Genomic DNA, 23,419 nt, shown 5'->3' on the forward strand with positions numbered 1-23,419 from the left:
CTTTTTAAAGATATGTTTGCGCTGACAACGAAGAGGAACCAAACCGCTTGCATTTAGGGAGTCAGCATATTCTCATTCTCATGCATCGGAGGTCGGGACAAACCTCAGTGGGCAGCGGTAACAGTGAGAAAGGGGGCAGGTCCTGGGCTTTGACTGACGGATCCAGTGAGCGAGCACCGCGAGGAGATTCTGGTCAGGGCGGGCCGTTTGCCAGAGGGGCGCGTTGGAGCGGGTGAATGGATGACGTCGGGAGACTGGCGCCAGGCTGTCTGGGACTGGCGCGTTAGATCAACACAGCTGGGGTGGAATAGAACACAGCTGGCGCGAGGGTGCATTCCTCCACAAAACAGGATTGTGAGAAAAGGGGAAAATAAGACCAAATTGGAACAGAGGGGTCCCGCTTTCATGTAAACTAAAAACGCAGGGGTTAAAAAGCAAGAGGGCAATCTAGAAAGTAATTTGAAATAGGATTCATTCCGAACTCAGGGGTAGTATCTGGATTTTAATCTTTATTTTATTGAGATGACAAATGTCAAGGAGTAACGTTTGAGAGCGGCTTTGGGATATAGGCAGAGTCCATGCAATAGCAAGTTTATTTTATTACAATGATAATACAATTATAAGCTAATGATAACGAATTAAAAACTGTTACTCACAATGGCATTTGAACTTTAAAGAACACAAGTATGATGGTAATGTAATTTACTAGGCATCATATTTCTATCCTTACCCACTACTTGATGAAGAAAATGTAGAAAACCATCTCCTCCTTTAATAAATATTAGGACAGGATTATTAAGTGTATCTTATATGCTTTGTCTGTCTCTTGACCACTCTTAAAACCATGTGACACCAGATGCCAAGGGAGGCACAAAAATGATTCCCGACGCAAAGCCTGCGAAGTCACGAGAGGAAAAAAAGTCGTAATGGTAACATGTGGCTTCAACTTGATAAGGGACCCGGAGTGCAACCCTAGATGTCTGGGCACAATCTATGTAAGTGATTAGGACACTAGTTGAATCTATTAACCATAGCCGACGTGTTCTAATCACTATTCAATGCTCAATGCAATATGCTCTGTTGTTGTTGCCTAATACCTGAAAATAGCAGTCTAATTGCTGGTCAATCCCTCCGTGTCATAGTTTGACTTCCTCATTCACTCTGTCACGTTTGAACAGCCAATGATGAACTCCGAAGTCTCTGCACTGGCTAATCAGAGAACGAGGGTTTATTTATTTGTAAGAAAGGGGCGGTGACTGGCTGACAAACGTGTATAAAGCAACTTCACGCAGAAGGCTAAGTATTTAATCTCGTTATTGCCTCAGTGTGATTAGTCGACCTGTTACCGAATTGAAAGACAACACGTCTCGGCGAATTTCCAATTGAATACAATAACTGCAGGCCACTTTTTAAACATGAAAGCCATCAGTCCCATGAGATCCGTCAGGAGCTGCTACGAAGCTGTGTGCTGCATTTCGGAGCAGAGTCTCTCCATCACCCGGAATAAGTCGTCTATGGAGGAACCGGCGGGTGCGCTGTGTGATATGAATGACTGCTACTCCAAACTAAAGGAGTTGGTACCGAGCATCCCACAGAACAAGTCCGTCAGCCAAGTGGAAATTCTGCAGCACGTTATCGACTACATCTTCGACCTGCAAATTGCGCTGGAAGATGAGTCTTCGGCGACGACCGCGCCTGACTTGGTGCTGTCACTAAAGGTAACGGTGGTCATCCCGCTCCCGCTATGCCGTAGGTTCTGCGTGTATCTTTCCTCGCCGTTGTATGCAATGGACTGGAGAAATAGACGAGCATGTGTGAATGAATACATGTTATTTCTGAGTTGGCTTGCGACGCTGTAAATGCATAATACGAGATTTTACACGGTAACAGGACAAACATGAAAATGTGTATGTGTCAGTGTGCCGTGTAACCACAGCGGATACACCCCGTGCCTTTATTTTCAGGTGCTGCTATTCTTAGTCCGAAGTTGGTGTTTCGTGTGACTAATATTTATGTCCTTTTTTTCTCTTAAGACTGCAGACCTTGCTCGTAATTTCTCCCAGGAAGACGGAAGATTGTGCCACTAAGGAGAAGGAATATGACTACCAGTAATTGGTATGTATCTATAAATGTCCCTATATGTTTTTACTGTAGCGTTACATGTATCTGGTATATCCAGTTGGCTGTGATCTGGCTGGCAAAAGCAATGCTCTGTTTAGTTTTTTTTGTTGCTTAAGACTGCTTAGAAGCAAGTGTATGAGCTAACGCCATACCTGAAAAAACATATGTATGAACTTTCCAAGATTTCTTTATTGTCAATAAATAGCTATATCAGGGCAGTGTTCTTGGTACTGAAGGGGGGCATTGATATGCAGGGGAAGAGTGCAGTCCCCCTAACTCCTCATCCTCATACCCCCCCCCCCCCCCCCCCCCCCCCCCCCATCCCCGTGGCTGCCAATTAGCCAAGCCAGTGAATGTGTAGCGGATTCATTGCTATCAGCCCGGGGTTAGTGAAAGTTCCACGCTAGGCGCCAGTCTGTCTGCCCCCTCTCCAGGGTGGAGTGGGGGAGGAGAGAGGGAGAGAGCGTGAGAGAGGCAGAAAGGGGGAGAGAGAGAGAGAGAGAGAGAGAGCACTGACTTAACTTTTTCTTTCTTTCTATGTGTGTGCAGGTGCAGAGAAACACATGTCTCCACTTCACTGTGGGCAAGAGGACAAGAGGGGCAGAAAGAAGGGGCGGGAGAGTTGTTTGGAGTGGAGGAAAAGAGGACTCTTTTTTTTTTCCCCTTCAGTTCTCCATGGATGGACGGACGGATGGTTCGACCACTTGTTTTCTACTCAGTCCTTTCCAGTCTCCGTCTCCAGACATGACATATAAAACACACCAAAGCAGAAAAAGATTTGAATGGACACCCTTTCTCTGGTCTTCTCTCGTTTGTTTCTCTTAGTTGGGTTTGTGTATCCATATGAGAGACATTGAACATTGTGGATGTTTTTCTTGTTACATTCCAAACCTTTTGGATAAGCCTTCCTAATATTTTGTTACACCCCCCATTCTTCTTTCCATGCTCTCCTTTCTTCTCCTCCCCCCCCACATGATTTGTCCTTTATTGCACCTATTCTAGAATCTGATATCTTAAAGAAAAAAACCTCCCCACCTAAGTTGAATTGTGTACATATCTATTTTGGTCTGATTAAAAGCTTTGGGCGAGATGTGTTAGAGCAGAGTGTGAGGTTGGTTAGAAACAGAACTCTATACTAGAGTTGATTGTAAATGTTTGTAGGGATTTTGTATTTCTACGGACAATGTCAAATATTTGCTGAGTTTTATAAACTTTTTACAAAATGTGTGCTTTGTATGTATGTAATTATGTAATAAAATGGCAAGATTTTCTGAAAGTTCTGAGTAGTAGGTCTTTCCCGTGGGTTAATAACAACTTAATGATCGCTTTACAAACAGCATCCTATTCCCTGTACAGTACACTACCTTTGACTCTTATAAGGCACTTTATTGGGAATTGGTGCCATTTTCTTTGCCTTGAATCTCTGATGCTTTTTCGGTGAAGTATAGTGAGTGATCAGCTTGAGTATCACATATGATTGAATAAAATACTTTGAGATGACAGGATGTTTTCAGTAGAAGCGTGAGGTCTCGTGGTTGGAAATTCAATGACGAGTGTTTCCTGTGTCTTTCTCAGTTTTTCCATGAACACAAGGCTCTAGTACGAGCAGACGCCTTTCTAGGTGGTAATGATGATGCTCTTCAGGGGGAGAAAACACCTAGTTACAAGTAATAAAATGTTTATGGCATGTTATAAACTGGCTAGTTTGGCTTCTAGACACTGTTCGGCCGAAAGCGGCAGTGGGATCAGATAAAACACTGGATAATTGCTTGTTTACTGGTATCTATGTTAGTAACTGGTTTAAAATAGCTAAGGCATCCGACAGATCTGAGGTGTAGACACTATGCCTTATGGCTATAACCTGGCACTCTGCATTTTGTAGTGCTTAAGAACAGCCCTTAGGCATTGTAATGTATATTGGGCAGTTATAACACTTCATTAGGCCTAATCCACCCAAACTATTACGTAATGAAATGTTATTTTGGACACACTTGAGTCGGTAGCTTAGCCATGACCATCTCACCTATCCTACCGCAGCTGATGGCTTTGACACAAACAATATTTGTTTCTTTAAGATAATTTGGCAGACTACATTTTCCAGAGCAACGTACGATACGAGTATGCACCTTTTCATACTGACCCGTGGTGGGAGTTGAACCGCCCTGGTGTCGTGAGTGCCATGTTATACCATCTGAGCGACACAGGGCTAACCTACACATGTAGCTTTTGTGAGAGAAAATCTGATAATAAATTATAACATAAATATCAAGGCCATTATTCTGCATTAGCAGGGAATAACCTTTCGGTTGCAGAATCTGTCACTTTAGAGCCCCATATATCCATGTTTTTTGTAAGCTTTGTGATCTAGACATCCTCTCATTTCTAGGTAGTCAGGCTAGCTATCAAGAGCCCCATTTATGCCTGGTGCTAAAATGTTTGATATATCCTGATCTCGCCCACATTCCAAATGTACCTTTTAGACAGGTGTAAATGATTAAAATGTGTATAGTGATCTGATTGTGATAATATCTCAAAGGTCTAATCAAATGAGATCAAGGGAACTCAGGACAAGAGTCATACTGCATACACTATGTCCCAAACATGTCTGATAGGGTCATTTCAAAGGACATTTGCACACTTTAGTACACAATGCATGCAGTTTGAAACAGCAATTTTATAATATTCTTTTTTTAATAAGTAATGATAACAATACCCATTTGGCTGGTTACTGCTCTAATAATAACCGGGACGGGTATGTCACAATTACTCAGACGTTCTTATCTGCTGGGGGATCGATCTGAATGAACTGGGCCTCTCCAACCAATTTCTCTTCATTTGTGAATAAGCGGTGACACCTAGTGGTAAAACATAAAATGGTATGCTGCAAGTGTAATGGAGATTATGAATGCACAGGGAAGTCAGTTAACAGTCTAGCTTGAAATGTCAAGAATGAAGCCATCCACAACATTGTCAAGGAAGGTGTTGTTGGAAAGCCGAGGAACAATGGTTTTAGACCCTGCCGGACATTCGAGAGAGATCTTGTTGAGCAGTGACTCCTACAATTTTTTAAAAATGTTACAGAGATAAAAGTATTCCAAAACAGCAGTATGAAATCATAGAGAGCCACATTATTGGCATCCTTCAAGTCACCTGTGTTTCCCAAAGTTAATTTATCGATCCCTTCGCGCTGAGGTATACTACTCTCGAGAAGGGCTGATTTGGACTGTAGTACCTGAACACACCAGTGGGTGGCAACATCTTCATATTCTTGCAATGGGAGGGAGGAATGGTGAGCGTGTGGTAGGAAATCAAGCAAACAAGCTTTATTTATATAGCACGATTTATACACATAAGCAATTCAATGTGCTTTACAACGAAAATAAAAATATAAAAATTCAATAGAATGAAAAACAGCCAGGTTCGTGAGATAATCTCTGCATCAATGTTTTACCCGGCTGTCTCCAGAGGGATATTTATACCTGTCTGTACATGGATTTTATATTCGTCCTCGATGCATTACAGTTCCCAGAACTGTTTACTGCACCACCCTGGTTTCTCAATGCTCACGCTCCTGCGCTTGGATAAACTGGTCAGTCCTTTTGAGAGATAATACCCTGCATCGATGTCTGAACAGCAGCACAAGAACTTGCATTATCCGTCATCAGCAGATTGTTACATTTGCACAGCGATTATTCCACTGATAGGACCAGAACTTGCATTACAGAAAAAAATAAAATAAACGATTGGTAAAACATCGAAAAATAGAAATAGAGTAAAAACAAAGAAAGAGAAAAATATAAAAATAGAATAGAATAAAAACTAGAAAAACAATAAACAACAATAAAACATCGAATAAGAAAATAGAAATATAATAAAAACAAAAGAAATACATAACTGGTAGATTCTGTAGTATACTCATGAGGAAGCTATAAAAGCTGTAAGGCTGAACAGTGTGGTAAAGTTTTAGGCTCAGTAATAGGCACGTGAAAAGAGAAGTGTTTTTAACCTGGATTTAAAATTTTATATGTTTGGGCCACATCTAAGATCTTCTGGTAGTTTATTCCAATTGTGGGCAGCATAACTGCTAAATGCAGCTTCGCCATGTTTAGTTTGGACTCTAGGCTCTACTAGCTGACCTGATTTCGCCATCTTTAGTTTGTAGTCTGGGCTCTACTAGCTGACCTGAGTTAATGGATCTAAGAGTCCTGCTCCGTTTATGATCTTCAAACATATAAGAAATGTATTCGGGGGTCTAAATCATTCAGTGATTTATAGATTAAAAGGACTACTTTTTATGTGCTCTATAACGAGACACAGTGAGTCAATTGAGCTGTTGTCATATGGTTCGAGAGTCATATATATTTGAGTATCATCTGCATAGCTGTGGTAGTTAATGTTGTTGTTCTGTAGAATTTGGCCCAGAGGTAGCATATTATAGAGATTGAACAGAAGCGTTCAGAGAGCTGATGTATGGGAAACTCTGCATGTCATAGCCATGTCATGATTGCCATTGGTAACAAAGTAATTTCCAGGATTTCTGTCTTGCCCCTGAACTCCACCGGCCTGTCAATAATTTGCACGTCTACAATCTCACCAATAGCACATTTTCATCTTCTCTCTCTCTCTCTCTCTATCGTGTTGCTTTAGCTTTAACTTCCTTAAACCTTTTTTTTGCTTTAATTGTCTTGATTTTGGTTTCACCATAGTAATGGGTATAGGGTGGGCTTATCGCTGTGCTGGATGCCATGTTTGTCCAGCAGGTGGCGTTGCAAGCATGCAACATCTGTCCAGACAAGCACCCGGACCACTCCAATGTAAAGGAGCCCAACACACAACACTGTGACAACCACAGGGAATCTATTACACCTGCTCCCACCCATCCAGGACACCACCAGGTCCCTCACCCCTACTCCCACCTATCCAGGACACCAATGGGCCCCTGCTCCCACCCATCCAGGACACCAACGGGCCCCTGCTCCCACCTATCCAGGACACCACTGGGGCCCTGCTTCCACCCATCCAGGACACCAACGGGCCCCTGCTCCCACCCATCCAGGACACCAACGGGCCCCTGCTCCCACCCATCCAGGACATCCTGCAGTGCCAGACGTGTCCCCCTGCTTAAGCCAGTACATGTCCAGGCCCGTCTGCGGTTTGCTAGAGAGCATTTGAATGGTTCAGAAGAGGATTGGGAGAATGTCATATGGTCAGATGAAACCAAAATAGAACTTTTTGTAAAAACTCAATTTGTCGTGTTTGGAGGAGAAAGAATGCTGAGTTGCATCCAAAGAACACCATACCTACTGTGAAGCATGGGGGTGGAAACATCATGCTTTGGGGGTGTTTTTCTGCAAAGGGACCAGGACGACTGATCCGTGTAAAGGAAAGAATGAATGGTGCCATGTATCTTGAAATTTTGAGTGAAAACCTCCTTCCATCAGCAAGGGCATTGAAGATGAAACGTGGCTGGATCTTTCAGCATGACAATGATCCCAAACACACCGCCCGGGCAACAAAGGAGTGGCTACGTAAGAAGCATTTCAAGGTCCTGGCGTGGCCTAGCCAGTCACCAGATCTCAACCCCATAGAAAATCTTTGGAGGGAGTTGAAAGTCTGTGTTGCCCAGCAACAGCCCCAAAACATAATTGCTCCAGAGGAGATCTGCATGGAGGAATGGGCCAAAATACCAGCAACAGTGTGTGAAAACCTTGTGAAGACTTACAGAAAATGTTTGACCTCTGTCACTGCCAACAAAGGGTATATAACAAAGTATTGAGTTTAACTTTTGTTATTGACCAAATACTTATTTTCCACCATAATTTACCACTAAATTCATTAAAAATCCTACTATGTGATTTTCTGGATTTTCTTTCCTCATTTTGTCTCTCATAGTTGAAGTGTGCCTATGTTGAAAATTATAGGCCTCTTTCGTCTTTTTAAGTGGGAGAACTTGCACAATTGGTGGCTGACTAAATACTTTTTTGCCCCACTGTATTTGTACCAGTGCCTTGGCACTGTGCACTCCTGTATTTGTCAATATGTTACCAGTAATCATTGCGAAACTGCTCATGCTCTGCCAAGTTCATTGCATCCTTAACATAACCTTTTTATGCCTTAGCCAACCCACCGGTCATTAACATGCAAAATGTGAATATGTTGACAAGTGAAAGCGTGTGCAGTTCTTTTGGCTATTGCGGCATACCTACAATGCCTCACCTAAACAAAAGAGGATATTTGCATAGCCTGTCAATACCTGCTGGGTAGCTGTCTCTGGTCTACAACACTGTGTGACGTGTATTAATTAGACTAGATGTAAAAGTAGATCAACCAGGCATGATTCGACGTTTAGCACAGAAATTGTTTAGCTAAAAGTGCTATTAGTACTTTTTACGTAAACACTGTCAATTTTAGACTGTTGATTTTGTTGGCTTTCTAAACAATGACGTTATGAATCAGATCAACAGGTACTTTGAGCTTAAAGCACAAATGTATCTCTGTATGCTATTTGGGTCACAATTGTGAGATCTTTAACACAATTGCAATGAGCCAACAAGCAAACAGGTGCAAATGCAAGAGCAGATGACAAACACACAAACAGACACACACATACTCTCACACACACACACACACACACACACAAACAAACACACATATACTCTCTCTCACACACACAGACACAATCATACTCTCTCACACACACAAACAGACACACACATACTTTCTCACACACACAAATACTCTCTCACACACAAAAACAGACACAAACATACTCTCTCACACACACACACAAACAGACTCACACATACTCTCTCACACACACACAAACAGACACACACATTCTCACACACACACACAAACAGACACACACATACTCTCTCACACACACAAACAGACACACACATACTCTCCCTCACACACACAAACAGACACACACATACTCGCTTACACACACACAAACAGACACATATACTCTCTCACACACACACAAACAGACACACACATACTCTCTCACACACACAAACAGACACACACATACTCTCTCACACACAAACAGACATACACATTCTCTCTCACACACACACAAACAGACACACACATACTCTCTCACACACAAACAGACACACACATACTCTCTCACACACACACAAACAGACGTACTCACACAGAGCTGCATCTCTCCCTGGGTAACACATTGACTCCTCCCTAGCCAAATGCATGCAGCTGTTTACAATGAGGTGGATTCCTCTCTTGAATCATTTGGCTGTTGTTTTTCTCTCTCTCTCCACTTTACCATAGAGCCGATGGTCTCTACTCTCACTGTGTGCTATAAAACACACATGATTAGCAAATTACACGAAGACATTGTCGCATCACAGAAGACGTTATCAACTGTTTGGCCACGTTTGGCTGAGTTTTGCTGAGTTTGGCTGAATTTGACTGAGTTTGGCTGAATTTGACTGAGTTTGGCTGAGTTTAGCTAAATTTGACTTTTGGCTGAGTTTGACTTTGGCTGAGTTTGGCCCAGTTTGGCTCACAGTATTATTGGAAGGTGACTGCATCGAATGTAGCTGAGACACCTGGCCTGGTCCTGGACCTTTTTGCGTTGTAATGCTAACTCACATGGCTGTTGTCATGACGGCACAAGCAGGTCTAGGACAATGCTAGTCCAGTATGGCTTGGCTCTAGGACAATGTTGGTCCAGTATGGCTTGGCTCTAGGACAATGTTGGTCCAGTATGGCTTGGCTCTAGGACAATGTTGGTCTAGTGAGGCTTGGCGTTGGCTCTTAAAACACCCGTCTTGTTTGTTCACTTCCGGTTGGGGACGAGTGGGGGGATCAGTACACTCACCACTGTGAATCTGTCAAGGCGAGGGTTGACTAAAACATTGCATTTCCCCTTGATGAACATGGGAATGTGTCATTTGTGGAGGCTTGAGGGGGTTCGTGTGTTGAGGGGGTTGGGCATCTATCCTCAGGATTCCTCCTCTCTTTGTAATCTGGTGAACAGCAGATGCCATTCAAAGATACTTATTTGACCTCAGATTGCTTGTTTGTAATATAGCTTCACTTTGATTGAGGTAAAGCCATGTTGGCTATATAAAAGGCTCAATGCTGAATGGAGTGTTATATATATTTTGAGAGTGAAGCTCTCTTATAACACAGGGCCTGACAAAGCATATATCAGTTTGCTCTATAGAGTAAATAAAGCCATTTATAAATGTGTTTTGTGCTTGTAACATCGTGCTGCTTATTAGTAAAGAATGTAAATGCATGTTATTGTTCAAATGTACAAGCAGAAATTGGTAACATTGTCCTCATTATGACCACAATGGGACATACTGTTCCTTTAAGAGTGGGTACGCCCCGCGCCAACTGTTTTATTCATAATTTGCATAATATATGCTGAATGTAACAATCGCAAAGCGGTTTGGACCAATCAAAGGCGAGTTCTAACCGCGGGAGATCCAAATTTCGCGGGACGCAATTTGGCGCTAAAATAGCAGTTCTTCAGAGTTTCAAGTCCCTTGTATCAAAAGCAAATGTTTTTTTTCCGGACAGGGAACCTGACAATAGCAAGTATCTCCTCCGGAAAACCTGAAAAATCCTACTAAAGCTCTTGGCTTTTCCACAGATTTTCTTTTAAAGACTACAACTTCAGAGTTTGCTGATACTAGACTTTCAAATATCAGGACTACTTGTTTGTTTATTTATTTACCAAATAGGCAACGTTTACGTTTGGTCTTTACCCTCTACCGGACAAAGGAATATTCGTTGCAAAGCAAGTACTCGTTACCTAGAAATATAAAAGCAAGTAATATATTATATTTAAGAAAAGGATGTATGTATTTTGCACATCAATTAATTTAATAACAATTTAAAGGAATAATTTGTACTGTTTGCAAGCAACGATTTGAGAACGTTTTGAATTCGTAACGGAGAGAAAACAACTTCTCTTATTCACGGTCGTGAATACAGATTTGTTAGCTACTACTGTAGCTAGCAAAACTTTTTTATTTGAACATACGTTATTTTTAATTCAGTAAAATGATGCGGATACCCAAAGGCATTTCCCCGGCATCTGGTCGAGGTTCTGTGGGAATGTCGTGTTCGCAGAAGAAAGTTTTCTCCGGAGTAAAGACAGAGTTCTTTAGCACCGGACTATCCAGTCCGCCGTTGAACTCGGTACCGACTGGGTACTTCACCCAAATCTGCAACACTACAGCCGCGGAACAAAGCAGGGCAAACTGTCTATATGCTACCCCCCACGGACCCGAAGCTAAACCCATCAGGTCATCATCCGGCCGTCTCCCGGTAAGACTTTGTAAACACAAAGGGTGATGCAATGCTCACCAATATAATACAGCTATAACCTGATAGTTAACTGTTATTAACCGTGTAATAACCCCTAATAGTATTGCCAAACTATTCATTAATTCCAACTGATGTGCATACATTTATTGGAGTGGTGCAGGGCTTGACATTAGCTAGCGTTCAAGCAACGTCACTGAGACCCATTGCAATTTCGTGTCAATGAGTGGATTGTCATGTTTTCGCGCGGCTTGAGAAGCAAGCCTGTGTCCGTGACATTTGTCCCGCATCCCAGCTGGAGAAGACACAGCGAACTGGGTGTAGGTTGTGTTGTGTGTGTAGAGGGGGAGGGGGGTCTGAGCTATGGGATATCATCACTCAATTCAACAATGCCCTTGGTTAATTTAGCCCCTGTTCTGCGCTGCGGATTTCTCGCTCGGAATGCCTGTTTACAGTAAGAGGAATGAGGAAATCGGGACAAGGAACTTGTTTCCTAATACCCAATCTGGCTGTACAGGTTGTTTTAACTAAATGGCATTTGGTTAAAACGAGGTGTATTGCCGTGGCCCCCAGCTGTCGCAAAGCCACATCCCCACTGAATGGCACCTGTCTGCACCCGCTGTGTAACCCCCGCGCAACCTGTTTGCGTCCATCCATTAAGGTCGCGGGTCACAGCTGTAGACCAGCTCACTTCCAGAACGTGACGTCATTTGTATGTTATAGACACATGGGGGACCACTGTCTAATGTGATAATGACACGTAGCTGATTAACACACGCTCACACTCCCAGCTTTGTAATGTGTGTCTGGACTGATAATGGGTTAAATAATGACTGGGAAGAACAGGGGGACTACTCCTATGCTTGGCGCCAATTCAGTGACATTAACTGCACTAGTCACGTTAATAAACTCATGTCATTGTGTGCTGCTCATTGTTGACATGTCCACCTTCCTATTCTAGGAGAAGTCTGATCAAGGCACTATTGGATCGGACAGAAAGGTTTTCATCTTCCCTTTCTAATGGGCAGTTCCGGATCAGACGAATATTGTCATTAAACGATTTCCTGACGTTTTGCACCTAGTTAGCATCTACAGCTATGAATTAATTGGTCACCCCAGATCCCAGTTAACATGGACAACAGAATGTCAGCTGTGGTCGGCCAGAAGTTTCTCGTAGTGTCTGGAAAGGAGACTGCAGACTGACAGCAGTCACTAGTGTCTGGAGAAGTGAAAGAGGAAATGGCAGTCGCACCCTGTCCATCTCCTTGTGAACATGTCCAGTTGTGAGGTGAAGGAGTCGTTTCCTCATGGCCGCCCTGTCACAAGATGCCAAAGTCACTGTCATCGGGCGGGAGAAAAAATGCACCACGCCCACTGGCTCTTCGCCAATTATTGGCAGAGGCCCAGATGCAAATGGGTCACGTCCCAAACCCAACCCGGTTCCTCAGACCAGGGCCCAGTGTCACTCAGGACAGACCTGTATCATATCCCGTAGTGAAAGCACATTTCCAGACAGGGAATGGACGAGAGTAGATAACATGGAGAGCATGAAGTTTCAGCGGCATTCTCGCCACTTTGAGAGATTGGCAAGTCATGCCTGATTTGCCTTGTCCCTGTCACTGGGCTTCCGGTGAGGATGAGACGACGTGTCCGACTGTGTGACTGCTCAGCGTTGCTCTACCCCCCCCCCCCCCCCCCCCGGCTGGAAAACAGGAGGGAAGGACAAAGAGCGCACCTGGGTTTCAGTTTGAGTTTCACTTTGACACATATGTTGAAGGTCACGCTGGGCGTTGTGCCTTCTGCGGGATGTTAGAGTAAATACCGATCGCTGCTCGAGTCGAGATCTTACAACTGAAATGAGTTGCGCAGCTGAGTAGAATTAGCCCAACACTGGCCTTTTCTCCTCCTGGAGTAACTCTGTGCCATGGATTGAGACAAGTTAAGGGTTTCTGGACTGAAGCATAATTTGTAACCGTCGAGTCTTTTAGATGTATTCCCCCAAATAACGAACAAAACAGTTATGGGCATGTCATTCAATTCTCAGGAATGCAGGCGTGGGCCTGTCCACGGAAACGCCCCCCCCCACACACACACACATACACCTGCACCATAATCACACACATCTACCCCACTTCTGCCCTGATGCCCCCCCCCCCCGCAACCCCCATGAGCCTCTATTTAGACCAGGGCTTGGCTGTGAGATTGCCCACTCAGTCTGTCGTTAACACTCCAGTCAAGCTCTGCCTTTTTCCCTTCCCCCTTGTCAGTCTGGCCTGCCCCACACACCTCTGGCCTGCTCCCCACAATGGGTCTGTTTAGCATTTCTAAGCACCCCCCCCTAAAATGGACCCCCCCCTCTTCTCTCCTTTTTCCCTTCAGCATCATGACAATATCATCAGCACTGCCACTCAATCTTTCCCTTGTTTGGGGGGGGGGGGTAGACTATGAATGGCTCTTTTTGTGAGACAATTGTCTACCTGGGAAATCTGGTTCTGTCTTATTGAACTGTGCCATGTTCATTGGGGCAAGAAAACCCAACAACTTCCCTTTTTATTGGACACGTTCATGTTCTCAGTCGAGCGGTTGCGTTGGAACTAGCGAACGTGAATATGTTGAAAGGCTTTGCTCTTCACGTGACCAGGATTTTGTGAAATGCCTCTGGAGAAAGTCTGCTCGAATGTGATGTAACGGCGGGGGTTGAAGGTCAGGGTGGGGGGTCGTGGGTGTGGGACGGGAGAACTAAACTTGCGTGAATGTCTGGGGTGTAGCAGAGTCACTCTGAGGTAATAATAGCTGTGGGTTGAAACGCTAACTCTCTGTGTCACGTAGATAAAGAGCGGATTAGCAAGTAGGGAAAGACAGCAGGATGTGTCTGTGTGTGTTTGGGTTATACCTCGTTCAGTTCTGTGTCTCAATACAAGACTTTGTGTTGTTAGCGTTTGGTGGTTGGCTGAGTTCTTTTCTCTGTGGTATGCTAGCTCACATGTAGCCTTTGGATTTTCACACGCCGAAACATTTGCAAAATCGCTGACTCGCCATTCAGTATCACCCTGCATACACAAAACCACAAGTCTCAGATGAGACCCTGCACAGCTGAACTGAGCGTAGGTGTTCAAGGAGGAGCAGAGGGTCATGGCGACCTTTAACAAACTGCTGAGGTTTGTGTGTTTGACGGTCGGGCTGGCATTCAGACTCATCTCTGGTCGATGACAAAGCCTATGTATCCCTGAGGTAGCCTGAGAAGGGTTTGAACATGAGCTCAGTCGGTCAGTGCAATTTTACAGTTACTCCCTCCAGCTCCCAACCTTTTTATTTTAGATATATTTACAACTGCTAAGTTGTAGTAAAATAAAGCAGAACAATGTTCTGAACATTGAGTCATGATTACCTTTACACAGCGACTCCTTCATGTTGGTAGTTCGTTTGATCTGCCGACTGCATTTCAATCTACCAGTGCAGTATGCTGTCTTTTCCCACGGTACCTGTGTTCTGACGTCGCCGGTCTCGTTCACACCGAAAAATAGGTCACAATTCGAAAAGGATTAGTGAAAGCACCCTGGTGCTTTGTCAGAGTTCGGGCCCAGTAACTGAAAGGTCGCCATAAAAAAAAAAATACAACCCCATTTCCAATAATTTTGTGAAGCTGCGTAAAATGTAAAAAAACAAAAAAAAACAATGCAATGATGTGAATTGAAAATAGTACAAAGACAACATATCAAATGTTGAAACTGAAACATTTTATAGTTTCTTTAAAAATGTATGCCCACTTTGAATTTGATACCAGCAACATGTTTCAGAAAAGTTGGGACAAAGGCAACAAAAGAAAAATGAAGAAATGTTGTGTAATGGTAAAAAACTAAACCTGGAATATCACACAGCTAATTAGGTCAATTGGCAACAGGTCAGTAACATGACTGGGTATTAAATTATCATTCCAATTTTGGATGGCCGTGATCTTTGGGCCCTCGGGTGGCACTGCATTAAAAACAGAAGTAAAATCACTACATGGGCTCAGGAACACTTCTGAAAACCACTGTGTGTGAACACAGTAAAAAGACTCAGGCCGGACCTGCTGGTAGTAATGTAGAGTAGAAAGTTGTGTGTTTAACCCTATCCCCAACCCTCTCATGGCCAGCTGCTCTGAGGGGCTGTTCCTCATGTCACTGACTGACAGGTGGACAGAAGCTGAAGACTGGGAGGCAGTGTGTCTCTGTGTCTCTAGTCCAAATCCACATGGGGCTCACGTTACATTTTTAGAAGTAAACTTATTGAAAGCGGCTTATTCATGCTCAACCGCCTTGCTCAAGGGCACAATCTTCGATGCATTAACCACCCGGTTTTACCTTAAGGATAATGACGAGGAGCCCGGGGGACCTGCTCCTCGATCTGGGCTCCTCGGAGAAGCCTTCTCCTCCCAGGCTGACCTAGTGACGCGTTGTCCAGGGTCAGGAGTGTCACGACAGGAGAAATGCCCGGGAATGTCCCGGTACCCCTGCCAGTGTTGGCCGTGTGATAAGACTGTGGCCTCCTGGTTTGAAGTTTACTTACGTTTACAACATGGTGAGGACAGAAAACCGGTGCAGATACGGTTAGTAATTAACATTACTGTAATTAAAACAACCGTTACTAATCAGTATTGCAGTAATTTAAACTAAAACTGCAGCTAGTAATTAACATTTAGCTAATTCAAACTATAAAACTACAGGTGGTAACAAACATTACCGTAGTTGAAACGACAGTTTGTAATTGACATTACAGCAGTTTGAACTACAGTTGCTTATAATTACTGTTGTTAAAACTACAAAACCCTACAGCCCGGCTTCCTAGCTGAACTCCGGACTGGGCCCGTTGGCGCCTCAGGTCGTGACAGGCCTCACGTTCCTCGTCGCATGGTTGGATCGGTGTGTTCAGGACAGGTGGCTCCAGAGGCTCTTGTCAATCTGAAAGCGGAGCACAGTTTGATTTGACACGTTACCTCACCAACTGTGACCTGGTGTGTGTGTGTGTGTCTTGAGTGTGTGAGCATATCTGAGCATGTGTGTCGGCGTGCGTGCGTGCAGCTGCAGGGTAACACTCCTTCCCTTTCTTGCCGTGTTCCTCCAGTGGTGGCTCTGGTGGCGCCAGGGCCGGCATTCAGGGTGACTTCCCTCGCAGCAATGCTAACTGAACTGTGGAAAAGCTACACAGTGTAGGGCATCCATGTTGTCGTGACCGCCCCACCAAACTAAAAGGCCCCCACCAAACTAAAAGGCCCCACCAAACTAAAAGGCCCCCACCAAACTAAAAGGCCCCCATCAAACTAAAAGGCCCCCATCAAACTAAAAGGCCCCCATCAAACTAAAAGGCCCCGACCAAACTAAAAGGCCCCGACCAAACTAAAAGGCCCCGACCAAACTAAAAGGCCCCCACCAAACTAAAAGGCCCCCACCAAACTAAAAGGCCCCCACCAAACTAAAAAGCCCCCACCAAACTAAAAAGCCCCCACCAAACTAAAAGGCCCCCATCAAACTAAAAGGCCCCCACCAAACTAAAAGGCCCCCACCAAACTCAGTTTTTAGTTTTTAAAGGGAACAAAATTGTCTGGAGTGGAGCTTAAACTGGCATGGCATATCTCTGTGAGACACGTATCGGGGTCCCCTAAACTGGCATTGCATATCTGTGTGAGACATTTTGGGGGGTGTATTTGCCCCAAGCAACTAGTAATTACAATACATAGTCCACCACCGCATGGATGAAGTGTGGTAGGCCTCGTTATATTGGACAGTTCGGCCAGGAGTGTGTAGGCCTTGTTACATAGTCAGCCAGGAGTGTGTAGGCCTCGTTACATAGTACAGTTCGGCCAGGAGTGTGTAGCCCTCGTTACATAGGACAGTTCGGCCAGGAGTGTGTAGGGCTCGTTACATAGGACAGTTCGGCCAGGAGTGTGTAGGCCTCGTTACATAGGACAGTTCGGCCAGGAGTGTGTAGGCCTCGTTACATAGGACAGTTCGGCCAGGAGTGTGAAGGTATGTCGTCCGTAACAGAGTGTCTGTGGTTCCAGTAACAGGTGGGAAATAGGGTGTCATAGCTGTGGAGGTGTGAGGGGGTCGTGGAGGAGGAGGGATGCAGTTAGTCAGGAGTGAGCCCAGGTTCTCCTGGTGTTGTCTGAGCACTGGGTTGGCAGGCAGTTCGACACTCTTCAGGTCTCCACTCGGCTTTTGTCTCTGCCCTTGAAGAGCTTTTACAACCTGGCACTTTCTAACAGCCACCAATTGTTTCCGTGAGGCAGCGCTAATTAATTCCACTTCCTCACTAAGCGTGCCCACGTTCACTTCCCTTTGAAAGGAAATTACAGGTTTAATAATGACTGATTTATCAGCCACGGATTTCACATGGCTGGGACCGACTGTTTTTAACCTCACTTCCCCCTCAATAGGCCAAGAGAAAGCTGGATCTGGAGGACCCCCTCTACCTCCCAGACTTCAGGACCCCAAAAGGAAAGGGGTGCGTGGCCGTTGCCAGGCTCTCAAGTCCCAAAAGTGAGTGTCTGCATTACCTACCTACCAAAGAAAAATGACATATGCACTATCTAACCGCCTGTCCACCTATCCAAATGTACACCTCAAAACCTGAGCTTAATGCAGATCCCACATCTGGTTAACATCATCTCCTTCGATCCGCTCTCACCTCCCCTCTCACTCATATGACCTTTGACCCTCAGCGCCCAAGTCCCCCGGGGAGCGGACGCGCTATGACACCTCCCTGGGCCTGCTGACCAAGAAGTTTGTGGGCCTGCTGAGCGAGTCGCCGGACGGCGTGCTGGACCTCAACTGGGCCACCGAGGTCCTGGAGGTGCAGAAGCGACGCATCTATGACATCACCAACGTTCTGGAGGGTGTGCAGCTCATCCGCAAAAAGTCCAAAAACAACATCCAGTGGATGTAAGTAGGACACCTGGGAGAACTGGACAGGGACAATTGGGAATAGTGGACAGGGACAATTGGGAATAGTGGACAGGGACAATTGGGAATAGTGGACAGGGTCAACCACACAGGATTCCATTTCCTAAGTCCTTGGGTTAACAGTATGTCCATACGGTACATTCTGGAGTCTTGGTTATGGGGCGACCGGTAGGTTAGCGGTTAGAACATCTGACCAGTAACCGATGGAAACCCAGAGCCGATAAGGTTACAAAATCTGTGATTCTGCCCCTGAACAAGCCAGTTGATCCCAAATGCGTAGTCAGCCGTACCTACCTGATTAACAGGGGTTGGGGAAAAAACGCCCTTGAGTCAGTTTATTCAGAATACCTTCAGTGTGTTTGAGGCCGGTCAGTAGTTACAGGGATTTCTCCAACTGAAATCCGAGACGTGCATCTAGCGCAGTGTTCTGCATAACGCAGGGCTGCAAGCCGGTGGCGGCCCCCGCTGGAAAACTAGAGGAGTACTGGTCTAGAGGCACCTGGTCGAAAACTAGAGGAGTACTGGTCTAGAGGCACCTGGTCGAAAACTAGAGGAGTACTGGTCTAGAGGCACCTGGTCAAAAACTAGAGGAGTACTGGTCTAGAGGCACCCGGTGGCCGATCGGTTGAACTTGAAATGCGGGTCTTTTTTCCTCCCAGGGTTGGCAGTGTGTTTGAGGGCTCGGCCAGCGGGGGGGAGGAGTCCCGTGCCCTGCGGCGGGAGATTGGAGAGCTGGACAGGGCCGAGAAGGTCCTGGACGACCTGATCACATCCAGCAGCACCAACCTGAAGGAGCTGACCGATCACCAAGACAACCAGCGGCTGGGCTACGTCACCTACCAGGACTTCAGGTCTATAGCCGGCCTTCAGGACCAGACAGTTATCGCCGTCAAGGCCCCGTCAGAAACCAAGCTGGAGGTGCCAGAGTCCTCAAAGGTGAGAGGTCGCCCAGAGCTAATCCGGGTTGTGTTTTGGCAGCAGGGCTCAGGTTCAGTGAGTACCTGGCCGTTTCAAATTGGTTTCTGGCCATTGAACAGCTGCACAATCAGTTAACTCAGCCAAAGCACAGTAAAAGACAGACGTTTATATGAGGACATGGTTTCTGTGCTAGACGTTTTGGGTTCCCTATAAAATCGTCCCCACACACTTACTAAGCCAGTAATTCAGTAGGTGGCCAGGCTCGTATAATAAAGAAATGTCTCGTATTACCAATCCCATTTTCATTTCCAACTCACTCAAGTGTGTCATTCACTAACAAAATAGGTTCTACACAAGGGGTTTGTCCCTGACTGTATGTACTGTAATTCGCAAAAAATCTGCGCAAAGTCGCTTTCATATTGTGTCAACACACCTGGCTGTTACAACTGTCGTTTTCTAACGGCGAAGTTAAAGACGGTGCTAACGCGACTGTCCTCGGCCCCAGGGCTCCCAGCAGATCTACCTGAAGAGTCAGAACGGACCCATTCAGGTGTACCTCTGTCCCGAGGAGGGCCTGGAGGACGCCAGCCCTGTCAAGAGCGCCGCAACGCCCGGGAAAGAGTACCCACGCCGCCCTGGGGCTCACTCCGCCACCCCCTCACCCGCCAAAGCACATACGCTGTACACCACCGTGAAACTGGAGCCCCAGTATAACGCCGCCAAACAGGAACCACGGTGTACCGCTGTCAAACTGGAGCCCACAGAGGGTGAGCTGCTCTTCTACTCAATGCTTTTCTACTCAATGCTTTTCTACACAATGCTCTTCTACGCAATGTTTTTCTACACAAGCTCTTCTACACAATGCTGTTCTACACAATGCTGTTTTACGCAATGCTCTTCTATGCAATGCTTTTCTAGACAATGCACTTCTACGCAGTGCTGTTCTATGCGGTGCTGTTCTATGTTAACATTCTGTAATGTGTCATAATAAGCCTCGCCCCTTTCACTAACCCCCTCTCCGTCTTCAGCCCCGCCTCCTGTGGTGGAGTTCTCCAGGCCTGCACCCACGGTCCCGGACAACTCCGCCCCCTCCGCCACCACCCTCCTGGACGTGGAGGGTCTCCTGGGCCTGCCCCCCAGTCTGCTCCAGATGACGGAGGACCAGCTGCCGGGGGCCGGGTTCGCCCCCGATCCCAGCGGCCCGTTCGTGAGCTTCTCGCCACCGCTCGACCACGATGACTACCTCTGGGGGATGGAGGACGGCGAGGGCGTGTCCGACTTCTTCGACACCTACGACCTGGGCGACCTGCTCCGCAGCTGAGGCGGGCAGAGATTGAGACTTGGGCTGTTTTGTAGCGGGCCCAAAACACATTTTTATGCGGGTACGGTGTGACTAACTGGTCTAGACATAGTAATAGTTATTATTTATTCATGACCCAAGGTGATCAGGCAGCAGTCGTTACGACCCTCCCAAACACGGCTGTTGAATCCCAGAACAATCTCAGTCCGAAGCCTAGAGGGGCGGGGCTACGCGTTGATTTGGGATTTTAAAGGGGGCGGGGCTAAGAGTTGATTTGGAATTTTAGAGGTGGCGGGGCTAGCAGTTGATTTGGTATTTAGCGGGGGGTCACCTGCACCAAAAGGGCCAGGGGTTTTTGCTCGCAGCAGTGGGTGAGTCGTTGTGCGGAAGCTGTGAACCTGGACAGAGTCAGTAAGTAGAGTGAGTAGAACTAGTCTGTAATTATGTGCCTGTGAAAACCTTCGCCTGACACGGGAAACCTCAAGGTCACAGTAACTATTCAGGCTGTGCACATATAACCCCTGGTCGTATTTGTGAAGGACGCCTCCTCGCTAGAGGGATTTGGGGGGTCAATATTACAGTGATACACTAAGAAGCCATCAACCTTAGCTTTAGTCATGTCTATTCCAGATGAATGACTTGTGTCGGAAAAACAGCGTGCCGCTTTGTGTAATTTGTACATATATTTTATATTTTTTTAGGGGGGTTTAGACTAAGTCCTGGATATGCACTGATGTGTTTGTGCTTTTTTGTGTCCAGATTATGAAGCTCTTGGTGTTATGGTTTGTGTGTTTGTGCTGGGTGCAAATTTAAACTGCAAATTTTTTATGCACATCTTTTAAGCACAACAAAACAACTGGGGCATTGTGGGGGGTATTATATTAATTACTCTCAGGAATTCTGTCTTTTCCAGTCAATGTTTATAGTACCTCTCTTTGGCCACTAGAGGACAGGATTATACTACTTCAGCTGTATCTCTGAAGTTCTGCTGAGTTGAATCACATCACTGTACATGAAGCTAAACTAGGGTCGTGTTCATTAGGTCGAAAACGTTTTGAAACGGAAGTCATGCAGGTTTAGTACAACCTGGTAACTGTGCCCGTTGTAAAATGTACTGAAACATGGCCCATGCTGAACACGACCCAGGGCTTAACCTTGAGTCTCTGGCACAGTGAACTTTCAACAAGGTGTAGGATTGTGGGTAATGTAGTTGTTGGGTATTCCCAAGACATGTTTTTATATCAGGGGATTGACCCAGTCACTGTCTTTGTCCTCATGGCTTCTGGAAAGGTGTCGCGCTGTTTGCTCTTCAAGTTCACTGTTGTGAATCGTCGGGCTGGGTTACACCACATCCGGAAGCTTCCTTATTGAGATGTTTTAAATTATTTTTTTAAAATAAATTAATGACTTTGTTGTATCGAGTGACTAAGCATTTCCATGGAGGTTAATGCTACAACATCTGGACTTTTAATGTGTTTTCATTTAGACATTAAGATAATCTGAAGGGCATTTTTCATTTAGTCAGTGATTAAGATAAACTGAAGGGCATTTTTCATTTCCTGATCTAATGAAACTAGATATTAGATGAGCGTTGGCCATGCCAAAACAGAGGACGTAGTATCTTTCTGTGTGTGTTTTTTATTAAAGACTTGGTCCCAACATGTGTAGCTGTTTAAACCTGCTAGAAAGAATGGAATGGCAGCCTCATAGTTGAGTCTCCTGTCTTTTAGACTGTATTTTATTCATGAGGCAACGAACAGAGAGACTATCTGCATATGGACCAATGAAAATACAGTCATTTTTGTTCTTTTAATGCAAAGTGTTTTTAAAAACTTTTTCCACTTTCTACTAATGAAGACCATTCTAAAAGTTTAAAAGATTCAGAAATCTCTGACGATTTTATTTGTGAATCCTGTTTGCATTTTCTGCTTTTTCCACAATGGAGGTTAAAGTCAATTGTCCTGTCCTACCAAACTTGAAGATTTTGTGTGGGTGTGATTTTTGTGTGTGTGTGTTTTTTGCGTGTGTGTTTTGTGTGGAAGGTTGAGAAACCTTTGTTTTTTTTTAAGCTGCAGATTTTTAGACAGCATGTATTAAAAAAAAGTCTAGTTTTCTTTAAATCAAGCCTTATTTTTTGTAAATGTACAGAATTGATTTTGTATTTATAAGTTTTCTTCCCTGTCATTTGGAATGTTTAATACTGACCCTTGTAAAAAAAGAAAATATCAACTGACTGTGACATGCGGCACTTAATATGTTGTGATATTCTGGTCTGTTTCAAATTAATAAAGTATCGAAGCCATGGTGTAAACCTTGCGATTACATCCATTTCCTATCACATAATTTCTTTCCCAGGGCAGGCGGTACCAGTCTTGGCACACCCCCAGTCTTGGTCAATGCTAGACACTTTGTTTTCATTGTTTTCGTCTGCCTCTAGAGCAGTCCACTTCTTTCTGGGCCAGGGGTATTCAGGTCCGGAGCCTGCAGGTTCCCTGGTGGGGCTTGGGTATGCTGTAGGTCAGTTGTTAAGTGGGCGGGGCTTGGGTATGCTGTAGGTCAGTTGTTAAGTGGGTGGGGCATGTGTATGCTGTAGGTCAGTCGGTAAGTGGGCGGGGCTTGGGTATGCTGTAGGTCAGTCGGTAAGTGGGCAGGGCTTGGGTGTGCTGTAGGTCAGTTCAGTGGGTGAGGCTTGGGTACGCTGTAGGTCAGTCGGTAAGTGGGCGGGGCTTGGGTACGCTGTAGGTCAGTCGGTAAGTGGGCGGGGCTTGGGTACGCTGTAGGTCAGTCGGTAAGTGGGCGGGGCTTGGGTGTGCTGTAGGTCAGTCGGTAA

The 23,419-nt window shown here is 45.3% G+C and overlaps 2 protein-coding genes across 3 annotated transcripts; both read left to right on the top strand.

Moving 5' to 3' along the window:
- The first annotated feature begins 216 nt into the window (after nucleotides 1-216).
- id3 (inhibitor of DNA binding 3) lies at nucleotides 217-3,397 on the top strand. The gene is made up of 3 exons (XM_013137617.4): nucleotides 217-1,718; nucleotides 2,034-2,115; nucleotides 2,671-3,397. Exons 1-2 carry the CDS (start codon nucleotides 1,416-1,418, stop codon nucleotides 2,085-2,087), a joined length of 357 nt encoding a protein of 118 aa, XP_012993071.1. The 5' UTR covers nucleotides 217-1,415; the 3' UTR covers nucleotides 2,088-2,115; nucleotides 2,671-3,397.
- Nucleotides 3,398-5,581: 2,184 nt separating this feature from the next.
- e2f2 (E2F transcription factor 2) lies at nucleotides 5,582-21,821 on the top strand. 2 transcript variants are annotated; one of them, XM_020053814.3, is made up of 6 exons: nucleotides 5,582-5,710; nucleotides 17,846-17,948; nucleotides 18,131-18,350; nucleotides 19,031-19,307; nucleotides 19,795-20,056; nucleotides 20,318-21,821. In XM_020053814.3, exons 1-6 carry the CDS (start codon nucleotides 5,633-5,635, stop codon nucleotides 20,608-20,610), a joined length of 1,233 nt encoding a protein of 410 aa, XP_019909373.3. In that variant the 5' UTR covers nucleotides 5,582-5,632; the 3' UTR covers nucleotides 20,611-21,821. The 2 variants fall into 2 exon arrangements, with proteins under 2 accessions (XP_019909373.3, XP_010863438.4); XM_010865136.5 differs by lacking the exon at nucleotides 5,582-5,710 and adding an exon at nucleotides 10,661-11,433.
- Nucleotides 21,822-23,419: the final 1,598 nt, after the last annotated feature.

Source organism: Esox lucius, chromosome 15 (assembly GCF_011004845.1).
Source record: "Esox lucius isolate fEsoLuc1 chromosome 15, fEsoLuc1.pri, whole genome shotgun sequence".
NCBI classification, from domain to species: Eukaryota; Metazoa; Chordata; class Actinopteri; order Esociformes; family Esocidae; genus Esox; species Esox lucius.